The 13348-nt window shown below is 40.2% G+C and overlaps 1 protein-coding gene across 1 annotated transcript; it reads left to right on the forward strand.

Moving 5' to 3' along the window:
- Window positions 1–4787: 4787 nt before the first annotated feature.
- Window positions 4788–10218, forward strand: LOC306961099 (coiled-coil domain-containing protein 40-like). The gene is made up of 18 exons (XM_079553710.1): window positions 4788–4824; window positions 5095–5304; window positions 5386–5534; window positions 5715–5798; window positions 5908–6127; window positions 6196–6353; window positions 6428–6550; window positions 6933–7054; window positions 7129–7372; window positions 7436–7618; window positions 7702–7947; window positions 8029–8242; window positions 8390–8553; window positions 8650–8741; window positions 8836–8956; window positions 9054–9245; window positions 9638–9796; window positions 9920–10218. The coding sequence occupies exons 2-18, from the start codon at window positions 5100–5102 to the stop codon at window positions 10175–10177; spliced, it is 2934 nt and encodes a 977-aa protein (XP_079409836.1). The 5' UTR covers window positions 4788–4824; window positions 5095–5099; the 3' UTR covers window positions 10178–10218.
- Window positions 10219–13348: the final 3130 nt, after the last annotated feature.

Raw genomic sequence — 13348 nt, forward strand, 5'->3', positions numbered from 1 at the left:
ACACAAATTTATATCAGAGAACTGGGGCTGGGTACCATTAAACAATACCAGTATTTTCTGAAAAAAGTAGGAGTGGGAAAAAACCTGGGAAAATTTGGGGGGGGGAAGTTGATTTTTTTTTTTAAACATTTTGGGAAAAAATGGAGGAAAAAAAGTTACATAAATAGGAAAAATTGGGGAAAATAAATTGTGAAAGAAACATGGAGAAGAAAAATTGTTAAAAATAAGGAAGTTTCTTGGTTGTTTCCCCTCAAACAAAAAGCAAATGCAAAAGAAATGAAATGAAATGTAATGAAAAGGAACAAATGTACATTATTCATCTGATTTCTGGTTCTATATGACAAATATTTAGGTATAGGTATCGAAAAAAGTATTGTTTGGGTAGTGGTATCGAAAACCAAGTATAGTTAAAGTACTGGTATCGAAAAAAAAAAAAAAGCCCGAAAGAAAACTAAACCAAAACCATCACTGACATTGTAACTAATGGTGCATTCCAGGCAACTGGTAACTGGTATCTTTCCCACTTGAAAGTTACAACTTATGACCTCAGAGCGTTCCTAGTGATTAAACTCTTATGTAAACAAACTGGCCAATGCTACAACTGTTCGCTCATACGATGCCAACGTTATACGAATGCTTCTCCAAACCAGATATAATTAAAAACATGCGACATAACGTTATTTTGGAAGCTGTGAGCAAAAGTAGCATTCACGTCACGGTTTTGTTACAGTATTAACATTAGCAGCGCTCCTCCACTGGGGGCGCCATTACGGTCTTTATCTCATATACGAACTCGTAGCAGTCTTGAGGTTTACAAGTTGTAATTACCAGTTCGAGCGGCGTTGCAAGGCATTTTTCCAAGTGGGAAATTTACCAGTTACCAGTTGCCTGGAACGGACCATTATCTCAACCAGACACTGGGAGGGTGCACAGTGTTACTACAGCAACACATAACGCATCTGTGAAGGTGATTATCAACAACTGACTAATGATGCTTAATAGTGTGCAACCAATCACTTCAACTTTTATACAATATTCTTATTTGTGCTCTTACGTGTGTTTGAAAATGTAGTAGTAATCAATATAATCATAATCAATGCTATTCTGACTAATGGAGAATATAGCGTAGTTTTAGTGTCAGATGCCGTTTCTGGTGCAGCTCGTTTGGGCGTTAGAGAATGTATCTGTTGTGGCTTTATTTGATCATTATTGTGAAAAAATATGCTACAATTTGCATGCGGTTACTTTTGGAGTGAAATCACTGCATCTGCTCTGATAGGCGTTAAATAATACAGAGGAGACGACAAAGGCAGTGCTTCTCTTCTGCAGTTTTCAGAAACGACACAAGTTTGAGTGTCCGCTGCAGTGAATGCGCCTTGTGTTTCGCCTGTTTATTAAAATGCCAAAATAGGAGGCAGGATTTCACTCAGCTCTTTGTAACAGCCGATGCATGACCCATTGTGCATCGTCAATGAGGTGCAGTGTTGTGCCGTAACCTCGCAGTGTGGATCTAACGCTGTGGAGGTTTTCATGAATGTGTCCTGTAAGGTTTGGCTTTACTCAAGGGCACGTTTGTGGTTGTTTGATGTCATATTCTTCAGTCAGGGAGACTGGGCACTGACTGGGCACTTACTGGGCAGTGTGGCCAACAGCCAAACAGAGCAGGAGGCATCAGGATAATCTGTTATAGGAAAATATATGTGTGTAATTGCACAATGGTGAGACTTTTTAATAATTAACTCGGCTACTCTGGAAGTTTGTTCGCCTGCTCAATGTATTTTTCCTATAGCCGTTAGCATTTAGCTATCAAACATTGGAAATTATGAACAATCCAGGTCCTGGTAGCTTAATGTGGCAGGTGTGGACAAACATAAGTATCACATTAAAGCCACACCGTGTAGAATTTTACCCAAATAATAAAATTGAAATACAAGTCTTTATTTTATGACAGATATTTTCATAATTGGAAAAAATACCTCATAAATGTACAAACAAACATGAGCCTTTGCTGTGGCGGGATCAGCTCTCCTAAGACATGACTGTAATGTTACCGGGAGTGGGTACGTCTCCAGCTCGTCTCCATGGAGATGTTGATTGAATTTGAGATTTAAACAGGTTTGATCCTCATCCAAATCCATTCTTTGACTACCCACTGCAGTAATGGCATTTTCTGTGTTGAGCTGGTCATTAGGAGCATGTTTTGTACTGATGGCAACAGTATAGTCCAAAATGTTACAGAGTGTACCTGTTAAATAAATGCTTGAAACCATTTTAAGAATTTAACTGTACATTTTGACTATTTCTTAGTCTCATAGTGCGCAGTTTCAACTATGGCATTTTAACTTAGCAGCAGTACAGCCCTGTGCCCGGTCTTTCATGACCAGCCCTCGACTGACAGAGAGCCATATCGGCAAAGCTCTGCCTGTTTGCCCTTTTCCTTTGGGTCTGGGTAAAATTGATTAAAAAAAAAAAAGAGTTGACGGTTTGTATCACAACAAAAGGTTTATGAGGTCAAACAACAAAAACAAACAAAGTCAACGGTGAAATGAAAGCTAAATCCATGGTTTCACAGGGTCATTTGATTTGTGGATCCCACATGTGAGATGAACTCGCTCTATCACATTATTGACCAGTCGAGCTCATGTTTCTGGTCGTGATTGTGTGGGACACAGAAACGTCTCACACGGGCAGTTTTGTCTTGCATGCGCCACATGGTGTGAAACAAACATCAGAGCGGTGCAGGCCGTTATTAAAGCAACACTGTGCAATTTTAATTTTATTTTTTGGTAAGAAATTTGGTAAGGCCAGTTTGTGGGCTACACGATGTAATTCAATATGTTTACAGAACAGGAAGGTCTTAAAAGTGGGCTACATGAAATAATGCTTCAGGAAGGCTATTCTAGGTTTTAGCTGTGTAAAACTGAAACGCAACCTCTATTGTTTTTACGACAGGAATAATGAACTATACTTCATGGGTCTAGTCAAAGCAGAGTTTAAGATGCGGGAAGAAGATGGGATTTTGCAAGCACTATAAGCTGTGTGTCAAAAGTGCTGAAGTCACTGACACCATGATTCCCTATTTACATCTTGTGCAGTGTTGCTTTAATTCTTAACCCCCACCTCAACCAAGCATTTTCTCTCTAGTTATCATCCAGGTATCCAGGCATTACTCAGATCTAAAAGCTTCAAAATCGCGACTAAAACGAGATGAAAACGAGAGATGAAAAACGCAACAATAAAGTTACAAAAAAGTGATGAGAAAGTAACAAAAATGTAGCAAAAAAGCATCAAATAAAGAGATAAAGGAGCAACAAATATGTGATAAAAAGTGATACTTAAAAATCTTTCATCAATTTTGCAGGTCCTGTGAGAAGCTTTTATATTTGGGTAAAGCTGAAGCTCTGTTTAAGTGGGGATTAACAGGTTAATTATCAAGTGAATGGCTAAAATAGGCTTTTCCACTTAACTGAGCCTGTTCTGCTGGATGTATGGATATAGTGGAGGTTGAGTCCTGACGGGTGTTTATCCTCAACCTTTTTGATTTTCTTTTCAATTCCAGCAAACCGAGTTAGTTTGCATGTACAGCGCAGTGAAGATTACATTATGTGGCTTTAGTGCCATCTTTTGCATTTTATTGGCACCAATTGACACACAAATTCCCTTTTCACTCAGCAGTTTATCCAGGCACCTGTATAGGGACAAACAGAGTTAATTTCCTCAAGTTAGTAAGAAGAACATGGTATAGAAAATATAGTTGTCAATCTCATTTCATTTTGGCTTATCAATCGAGAAACATCCGACAAGTTGACTATTCTCTGGTGCCTTTAAAGCCACATAATTTTCTTCTTCACTCGAGGGTAAAGGTTTGGTTTGGTTTGTTTTCCACTTGGTTTCGGGAGTTGGTTTGATGCCCACATTTCGCATCTGTCCAATTTCAATGATTGAGTTCTTGTTGCTCAGCATTTTGATGCGGCAACGACTTAATTCTCCTCATGTGTGATTTTAGGGTTGTAATCGGAGTTGTGATCAATGAATGTTGCTTCTCTGATTGTTTTAGGATTATTATATTGTTATAGTGATGTAACTGTATCATAACAGCTTGCTAGAAAGTATATTAAAAATGTTTGAGTGTGATTGTTCTATGCCACGTCATCTTAAACATACTATAGGACCAAACATTCCTTCAGCTGCATCTGTCTTAAAATCACTGTTAATCTTGTTGTATTTAAAATAAATAATTGTTCATCCAATTGTTCAATTGTCCAACATCATTATTGACATTTATACCCAAAGAACATTAGTGCAAGGGTGAAACACTACATGGGAATAGGAGACGAAGTCTAAATAATGGAATAATGGTTTCAATTTATAGTAGTAAATTAAATTGTAGTAGTAAATTACTACTGAAAAGAACTAATAATCTGGAGAGTATAGAGTTTACACAGTTTCAATGCCTTTTAGAAGCCACTGCCCCATCTCAACAGAGCCCAGACTAGAACTGCTGAGTCAGACTATCCCAAAGTCCACACCTAAATTGACATAGTCACGCCATACTGTCCTTATGCAAACATATTATTAAAGCAATAACATTGTTGTTGTGACCTGGTGACTGTACCTGGGTGTTTTAATATTATCTAAGAGCATTTCAAAACACACAAAGCAGCAGGCAAAGAACTCCTCCCGATTTATTCTTATTTCTTAGTATTCATTGATGTGGATATAATGGCCAATCACAATATGGCCGCCAGAGACGGCTATAACGTTTACTGTTTACTGTTGCCTAGCAACGCAGATGTTGGCAACTGTCGGCAACCTAGCGGAGCGGTGAGTACGGCTTTAGCTCTTAATATTTTACTTAAGGTTTAAATAAAATTATTTGAATGACCGCATTTGTTTCTACACAGTCTCTTAGTTTGGTGAAAGTCATAATTTATTGCATATATTCTGTTTTTCTTCTGATGCGCTGAATGAAGCTAATCCAAGCTAAGCTTGTGTGGCTAATCGATTAACATGAGTTGGGTACCAAGCTTTTAAAGACAGTTCTCGTATATAATGAGACAATCCTGCCTATTATTTCCATGTTTACATTTCCAGGTCAAATGGAGAGCCCTGTTGAGACAGAAGCGTTGGAAGAGACTGAGACATATTCTCAGAATGATGACACTGGAGAGGACACGGTCCCTGTGGGTGTCGGTTCATCAGACCGTGGCCCCGAGGGACAGTCAGACCTCCAGCCTGTGGACCCAACAGACTACAGTGAGCACACTGGTAGTTGGCAGGTGCAGTTAGCAGCCGAAAACCCTGGTAATATTTATCCTCTCTGTCATTCTTTATAATGCATGAAACAACCGTGAAGTTTTTTCTTCATACGTTTGTTTTTAACAGATTTAGAAAATGTCACCCAGGTCCCGGTGTCCCCAGACCTGTCAGACACACTGGAATTAGTTCAGGATCCAAGGCCACAACATAATAATACTGATGATAATGATGACGATGATGATGATGAGAAAGAATTTGTTCTTGGCCCAGATCATGTATGTACATGTTTGTTTGTTGTATTGAAAGAAAATAAACTGTATTATTTTTTCCCCAAGCTTGAAGACTGATTTAGCCTATACAGTTTGATTTTGTTTGTTTTTCCTCTTTGTTTGTATTATTGACTGTCTTTGTGATAAATATCCTTCTTTCTTTAATAATTGTTCCTTCTTCTCTAGGAACTGGTCCAAAGATATCAAGCAGCGCTCCATTTACAGCTCAAGAACGAGCTGGACAGAGTTAAGGCTGCATTGAAAGAGAAGGTGATTATGTTTTCTTGTCTATGTACATGTTTCTATTCCCAATTCGTCCAGCAGGTGGTGCCACTGGTTTGAGAATTGAGAAATAGTGACTGTCTTCTGTCATTGGCAGCTTGCCCAGGATAAATCAGATGAAGCTGAGATAAATAATGCATCATCAGAAATGTACAAAGTTCATGAGAATCTGGCCAGAATGCAGTACAAGTTAAATGAAGTTCACCAAACCAAGACCGCCACTGTGGAAAAACATCAGAAGGCTCGTGATCAGCTGGAGGCCAACAAGAGACAGTTTAACAACACAACAAAGATGCTCAAAAGCTCTAAAGCTTATGGTGAGACTTTTGAAGAAGCCTGTGTTTTATTCTGACTATTATTAACTGATGATGTAACCCCGCACTAGTGTCGCAGCTTCAGTCAGAGATCGACAGCGTGACGCGTAACCTGACCTTCACCCAAGAAGCTGGTAAAGAACTTCACTCCAACACAAAAGCCATAAGAAACGCCACACACAAAGCAGAAGCTGAGAAGTTAAAGGCTGAAGAACAAAAACAAAAACAGGTACATGGCATAACATGGGGAAAGGGAAAATCAAACCAGGTTCTGCTTTTTACTCACAGTACGATTTCCTGCAGGATTTATATGTGAAACGCTTGACTAAAGAGCTGGAGATGCTGACAGAGCAGGTGGCTTTGTACAACGCGGAGACCAGTGCCCAAACTCAGCAGACACAGGCGGCTAAAGAGGCCCTTTCAGAGGTAGCAATGTGGCTCAGCTTTCAAATGCCATGGCAACAATTTCACACTCATGTATTTGACTAATGATACTTTTGTTATGTTTGGACAATTATTTTCAATCTTCAAATCAACTTCAGCATTACAATGTGACTATGCAATACTGAACTCGTATGAAATTAACTCTATCTATTTTTCCATTAAATGAACAGTGTAGCAGTGTATGTGTGCTGTTACTAAATCATTGAACTACTGCACAATAATCCCGGCATTAGCAACACACACGCTGCTTCCTCCACAGATGCTTCAACCATCAGTGTCACGACTACCAATAACTAATAATGTCTATAATACTTGTACAAATGCTACAAAAATGTGTTCTGTCTATTTTTGTCCTTGGTCACAGGCTGAGATGCAAATGGCGTCCTTGCAAATGGCTCGTAAGCAGCTCCTACAGGAGTGGAATAGTAGCCTTGTGGGAATGAGTAGACGAGGAGAGGCTTCGACAGCCATGCAGGAGGCCTCACAGTAAGTCGACTCTGACTGTGAGGCTCAGGATATTTGCTGCGTTTAATCAATACATGTTTTCTTTACCCCTGTAGTTTGCTTGAGCACCAGTTGCTCTCACAGGACAGGGAGATTAAAGGCTATAAGAAAACGATCATAAAGGAACAGGAGCAAAATGAGATACTTACGAGGCAGCTGAAGAGGGTCCAGATGGACAATTCTACCACTAAATCACTAATAAATCAGAAACAAGGCCAACAGGAAGCCCTGCAGAGCCACTACAGCGCCAGCCTGCGCACACTGCAAGAGACAGAGCGTACCCTCGCAGAGCTCACCAAGGTCAGCAATGGAAAACATGTCAAATGTTTGGGAATATTGTCACTGATTGAGTCTCTTCTTTAGGAAAGTAGCAACCTTGAATCTGAAGTGAACGATCAGCGGAGACAGTTTGAGAAGGAAAGTGCTCTACGTCTGGAGTTAGAGGACAAAGTTGTGTTTGCGATGCAGCAGAAGCTCACGCACAACAAGGCAGCCAAGGGCTCCCAGAAGCTTTCGAGCAAGTTGAACGCACTAAAGAAGGAAAAGGTGCAATAACTCTCCAATAAGGAGGCAACGTTCACTTATACAGACTTGGCTTTCATGAACACATTTCTTTCTTTTTCCATTAGATTACTCAGTTGTGGCAGCTGGAGAATGAAATCGTTGCCGCTGAACTGGAAAGCAGTGAAATTGGGCAGAATCTGGACAACTTGGGATTCACCCAAAAGGCCTTAGACGAAGAACTGGCCAAGATGGACAAGCAGCTCTCTGACCAAGGAGCCAAAATGTCTTCCTTCATGTTCTTAATTGGGCAGAAGCAAAGCATAATCACTAAACTCAAAAAGAAAATTGACCAGATTACAGAGGCTACAGGGGTACGACGATGAAAACATGTTTCCTCTTGCTTTATAAATCAAGGATGAAACTATATTTGATTTATTGTTTTTCTTCATCAGCATGAGGACCTCAGCCCTCTGCAAATCAAAGTGGAATCAATGAAGGCTCAGATTGAGGAGCTGGAGGGAAATGTTCGCCGTGACCACCACCTCTGGATCCAGAAACAGGGGACCCTGCTGGGACAAACCCAAGAGCTCGAGACGGCCAGCAAGAACATCCTCCAGCTGCAGACGGAGCACACATGCATGCAGCAGGAGAAAATACGCATCGAAAGTATGTGTGGAGCTTAATACTTTGTAAAATGCTTAGAGATTTTAACTGTATATGGAAGACAAGGCATACCAGGCTCACCCTATTCAGTCACAAAAGGCAGTATTTAAATAATATATTGTGCTTACCAGTTCCTCATTCTTCTTCCAGGTTTGATTGAAGGAGAACGCAGGGATGAGAAACAAATTCAGAAGAACACGCAAACACTGAGAGGAGATTTGACCAAACTGAGCGCTCTGCTCAATAAGAACAAACAGCTGAGCCAGGCGCTGGAGCTGGACAACACACTGATGCAGATGGACTTCATCAAAAAAGTCAAGGCACTGTCTCGTCATGTTCAGTCCATATTTAGTGCATTTGTTGTACTTGGTCGGTTGGTGACGGTTAGTTTTGCTTTATTACGTCTTCAGGAGAAGGAGCAGGAATCCATCAAGCTGCAGTTGAAATCGGAAAAAACTGCGGAGGAAAAAGAGAGACTTTTCAAATGTCTGGTCGAAGCCGAGTTAGTATTGTTTATTTGTTACTCGCAGTCGTCTTATCTGATGATTAACGTTGCGTAACATAGCTGAGAATATGCCGTCCTTTGTTGGAGACAGGCGGCAGATCATGTTGTGGGAGAAGAAGATTCAGATTGTTAAAGAGACGTACTCCGCTGTGCAGGGGGTGGAGGAGCAGGAAGACATTCGGAGGATGAAGGCCGAGATACACCGTATGGAGGTAAAATATTTAGATGTTCATATGAGAAACACATACCAATACTGGCCCAGGATAGGATTTCCCTGTTCTACCTTACTAGGGGTCTTGTTTTGTGCAGGTGCGCCTGGCCCAGCTGATGAAAGAGCGAGAGCGGCTTCTGAGAGAGAGCGAGGCCACGGTGGCGAGACGTGGCAATATAGTTTCACGCAGAGAGTCCATGCTCCGCAGTTCACCAAACAAACAGACGACAAAGGGGGAGCTGCAGCGAAAGAACCAAGCCCTGCAGCGCAAAATCTCTGCCACACGCAAGGTAACTTATATGTGTGTCCACGTCAGGTTTAAAGGTGCATTACGCAACTTTTATGCGGAAACAAAAGTTGATATTTGTGCGGATTTGACCTTGTAGTGACCCAGTGTATGAGTGGTCAGCATGGCGCTTTCACTTTCCGTCACAGCGGTCTCTAGGACGGTCCTGGATCAATTGTTTGGAGGGTTTTCACAGCTGACAGACCCTCTGACCAGAAAACCTACAAAACAAGTGATCCTGGAGCGTTGTAAAGGCGCCATGCTGACCACTCATACACTGGGTCACTACAAATATCAATTTTTATTTCGCATAAAAAGTTGCATTCTGCACCTTTAACTTGAAGCGTATTTACTCAAAGGAGAATTAATTTGTTTTTCCTCTGATGGTGTTTGAAGCAAGTGACAGAGTGCGAGCGGGAGGTCAGGGAGCTGCAGGAGAGCCAGGTGACTGTGGGTAGTTGGCTCTCGCAGCAGAATAAGCTGCTCATAGACCTTTGTGGAAAGAACTTCGCCCTCGACCAGGACTATGTCAGTCTTCAGGACACAAAAGACAGAGTAAGGACTATGTCTAACACATAGATGCATTTGTTGCATCGTATAATAATTGTACTTGTAGAGACACGCAAATATCTAATAAGACAGATAAATCCTTCATTTTGGAATTCACATTGTGTGCAGAACTTGTCCCGGCTGGTGGTTCTTCAGAACAGGAACAAGAAGTTTCAGAGTGTGCTGGACAACAGCTACAAACCTTTGTCCAACAGTGCGTCCATAGAAGCGGCCCTTCAGAGTCAAATGGAGCGAGCGCACACTGTCAGCACCATCCTGCACCGAGTGTGCCAGGACTTCCCCCAACACCAGGGGGCGCTGCGCAAGCTGACCCTGGCGCTGGCTGCTCATTCACAGGAGAAGGAACCTGAACTAGAGGTGTCCTGAGAGGAAAAGATTCAGGGTGCAGACTGTGAGTACTGGCTCAGTCTGAAGGGAATATCAGATTATTATATTAAGACATTTGTTCAGTTCAGTTTATTTCAGTTCGGTTCCAGGAACAGAGGTGATATCACACCCTTCAATAAAATGGACAATAAAATGAAAAACATTGGGTGGATGAGATTTGGAAAGCATCTTTAGCTTTTGTATGGACTGATCGTAAATGAAAAATCTTTACCCTTCATAACTACTTTTTTTTTTACTGCTGCGTCATTGATCTCCAATGTGACGTCTGTGCTTGCTGGTGTGGCTGCACAATGCTGTAGAACCAGCTTCTGTGAGGCGACTGCAACTTTACAACTGCAAATTATCCACATCATCAACACTTGAGGTGACCTGGCCTGGACATGTGGGGTAAATTGAGACACTTTTTGCTTTGGTGTTTATTGTTTGAATCAGTTTAATAAATAAACCTTAAATATGCCCTCTGTCTGTGCTTGGTAATAAATAAGAATGTTGTATGTGTTTTGTTGCACGAATAAACTTTGCTTTGGATATGCAAACAGTTTGCACAGCTAATACACTTATTTTATTTTGCATTTTAATGTTTACCATTAGCACTTACTTAAAATACACCATGATATAATTTTCCCTTCATATGCATATGCTCTAAAAGGAACAACACAAATAATTGAATGTAATTTTTATTTTAATTAAATCTATTCCAGAATCACCAATTTGCAACAATTGAATTGTACATTTAAAATGTCTGTAGTTTGTTTTTGTTTTTATTGAATCAGAGGCTCAGTTTACCCCAATACCCCCCGAGTCAAATCACTTAAAAAAAGATAGTTGGGATTATTTAAGCAGAAACCACCCAAACTATTCATCTTCATCTTCTTTTATAAATAACAAAATGACCAACCAACATAAGAAAAAATGGACCTACATGAAGGTTATTTTTTCTTTTGTTACAGACTCTTCTCACGACTCCACCCAGATTTTTTAAACTACGCCTAAATAAATTACCTACGTCTAAATAAATGTTTGACATTCAAATGTTTCTTCCTGGCAGTAGTTCGTCATTCATTGATTGTAGGTTGTATTGATGTCAAAATCTCCGATGCAGTTTATAACTTCACAGATGTTTCATAATAAATTTCCAGTGAAAGGTTAAAAATATTGGCAACAGAAGAAACAGTGGTAGGTTGGAGCATTTGTCCACAGATCCAAAAGGTTGATGGTTCGAATCAATCTCCCTCTGTTGCCCCTATTTTATTTAATTATTTATTAAATGCAGACAAAACTGAGATCATTGTTTTTGGCCCACAGGCACAAAGACAAAGTGTTATCAGTCACCTTGAGTCTCTCTCTCTAAAACCAAAAAATCAGGTTAGAAATCTAGGAGTAATCATGGACTCAGACCTGAACTTAAACAGCCACATCAAAGCCATAACATCATCAGCTTTTTACCATCTGAAAAACATTGCTAAGATCAGAGGAATAGTGTCAAAACCACACTTAGAGAGACTTATCCATGCATTTGTCTCCAGCAGGTTAGACTACTGTAACGGCCTGCTCACTGGCCTCTCTAAACGAGCTATCAGACAACTACAGTACATCCAGAACGCTGCTGCTCGAGTCCTGACAAGAACCAGGAAATACGACCATATTAGTCCAGTGCTCCGGTCTCTGCACTGGCTTCCTGTCACTCAGAGAATAGACTTTAAAACAGCTCTGCTCGTGTACAAGTCTTTTCATGGTTTAGCTCCGAAGTACATCTCTGACATGTTAGAGCCGTATGAACCATCTCGGGCCCTGAGAACTTCAGGGAGGGGCCTCCTGGTGGTTCCCAGAGTCAATAATAAACATGGTGAGGCTGCGTTTCAGTTTCATGCAGCTAAAATCTGGAACAGTCTTCACGAGGATGTGAGACAGGCCTCAACTCGGACAATGATCAAATCCAGGCTGAAAACAGTTCTTTTTACCGATGCATATGACTGAAAGTATTTTATCTGCACTCTCGCTTTTGACTGTAATTGATTAATTTTATGTGATGTTTTTTTATTGATTCTATTTGTTTTCTTGTATTTATGCAACTGTGAAGCACTTTGAATTGCCTTGTGTATGAATTGTGCTCTACAAATAAACTTGCCTTGCCTTGCCTATTTTTTCATGTTTCTCTATGTACTATATTTCTTATTGCAATTTCAGGCCTGTATGTAACTGCTTTATGACAATATACCTAGTTGAGTATTTGACAATAATTTCTCCTGTCATTCTGTAAAAGAAAAGTTCACATGAATTCACAAATAGGTGAATTATAGAGAAAGTGTAATTGAATCTCTTATAACCATGACATGTGATGTTTGCGATAGTTTATCTATTGTATGTCAGGTGGGAAAGTACCAGCTGGTGGTGATTCTCAATCATTGTATTAAACAATGTGAAAATGATAAGGGCGCTGTTGTTAGGACTTGGGGCCGACTGCATAAAGCTTCGTAAACAAGACTATTAGCAACTAATCTCTTGTATTAACATGTGTCTGGGTAATATGTGTAATTCTATCCCAGTCTGAAGACCGGGAACAATAGTTTGCATTTCCTTGGTGACAGTGCTGATACAGGCTGCAAATTTCATTATTTTTTGTTACTATTCCAAGTTATTTGCGCCAGAAAATATTTGATAACGGTCTTGAACATTACGACAAGATTATGGCCATATTTTACTAAACCATTTTAACAGATTAGGTTCAACTAAAAGTAAATAAATCATCAAATTGTGTCAAAACAAGTTAAAAGAAAAAGCCTAAATCAGCACCAAAACAAGGCTAAAATGTGCCTAAATTCAGAAAATCATTCATCAAGTTATTGTGTGGTTTTGTTTTGGGCTGAGTTGGCAAATGATATTTCCTGAATGCTATATTTACTGTTCTTATAACATAAAGTGCCACCTTGTTTACTTTCCAGTGTGCACGCACGTCCTCCCGACACCTCCGCACTGTCGTTTACAGCAGGGGCCCATTTCCATGAGTTTGCATTGGGCCTGATGATTATAGCAAACAGAAAACAGTACACACACAATCAGTTAACTATGCAAGAGAATGAAAAAAATCCCTCCCCTCAGTAGTAAACCCACAAGGTCTTATTTCCTGCTTTTCACAGAGGACTTTGCACT

This window comes from Gobius niger, assembly GCF_951799975.1.
Source record: "Gobius niger genome assembly, chromosome: 3".
Classification (NCBI taxonomy): domain Eukaryota; kingdom Metazoa; phylum Chordata; class Actinopteri; order Gobiiformes; family Gobiidae; genus Gobius; species Gobius niger.

Excerpts from the sequence above, each read along its gene's own strand:
- LOC306961099 (XM_079553710.1), top strand. The coding sequence starts at position 5,100 with ATGGAGAGCCCTGTTGAGACAGAAGCGTTGGAAGAGACTGAGACATAT. Across the intron at positions 9,246-9,637 it reads AAATCTCTGCCACACGCAAG|CAAGTGACAGAGTGCGAGCG; the intron begins GTAACTTATATG and ends TGGTGTTTGAAG. Across the intron at positions 9,797-9,919 it reads TTCAGGACACAAAAGACAGA|AACTTGTCCCGGCTGGTGGT; the intron begins GTAAGGACTATG and ends CATTGTGTGCAG.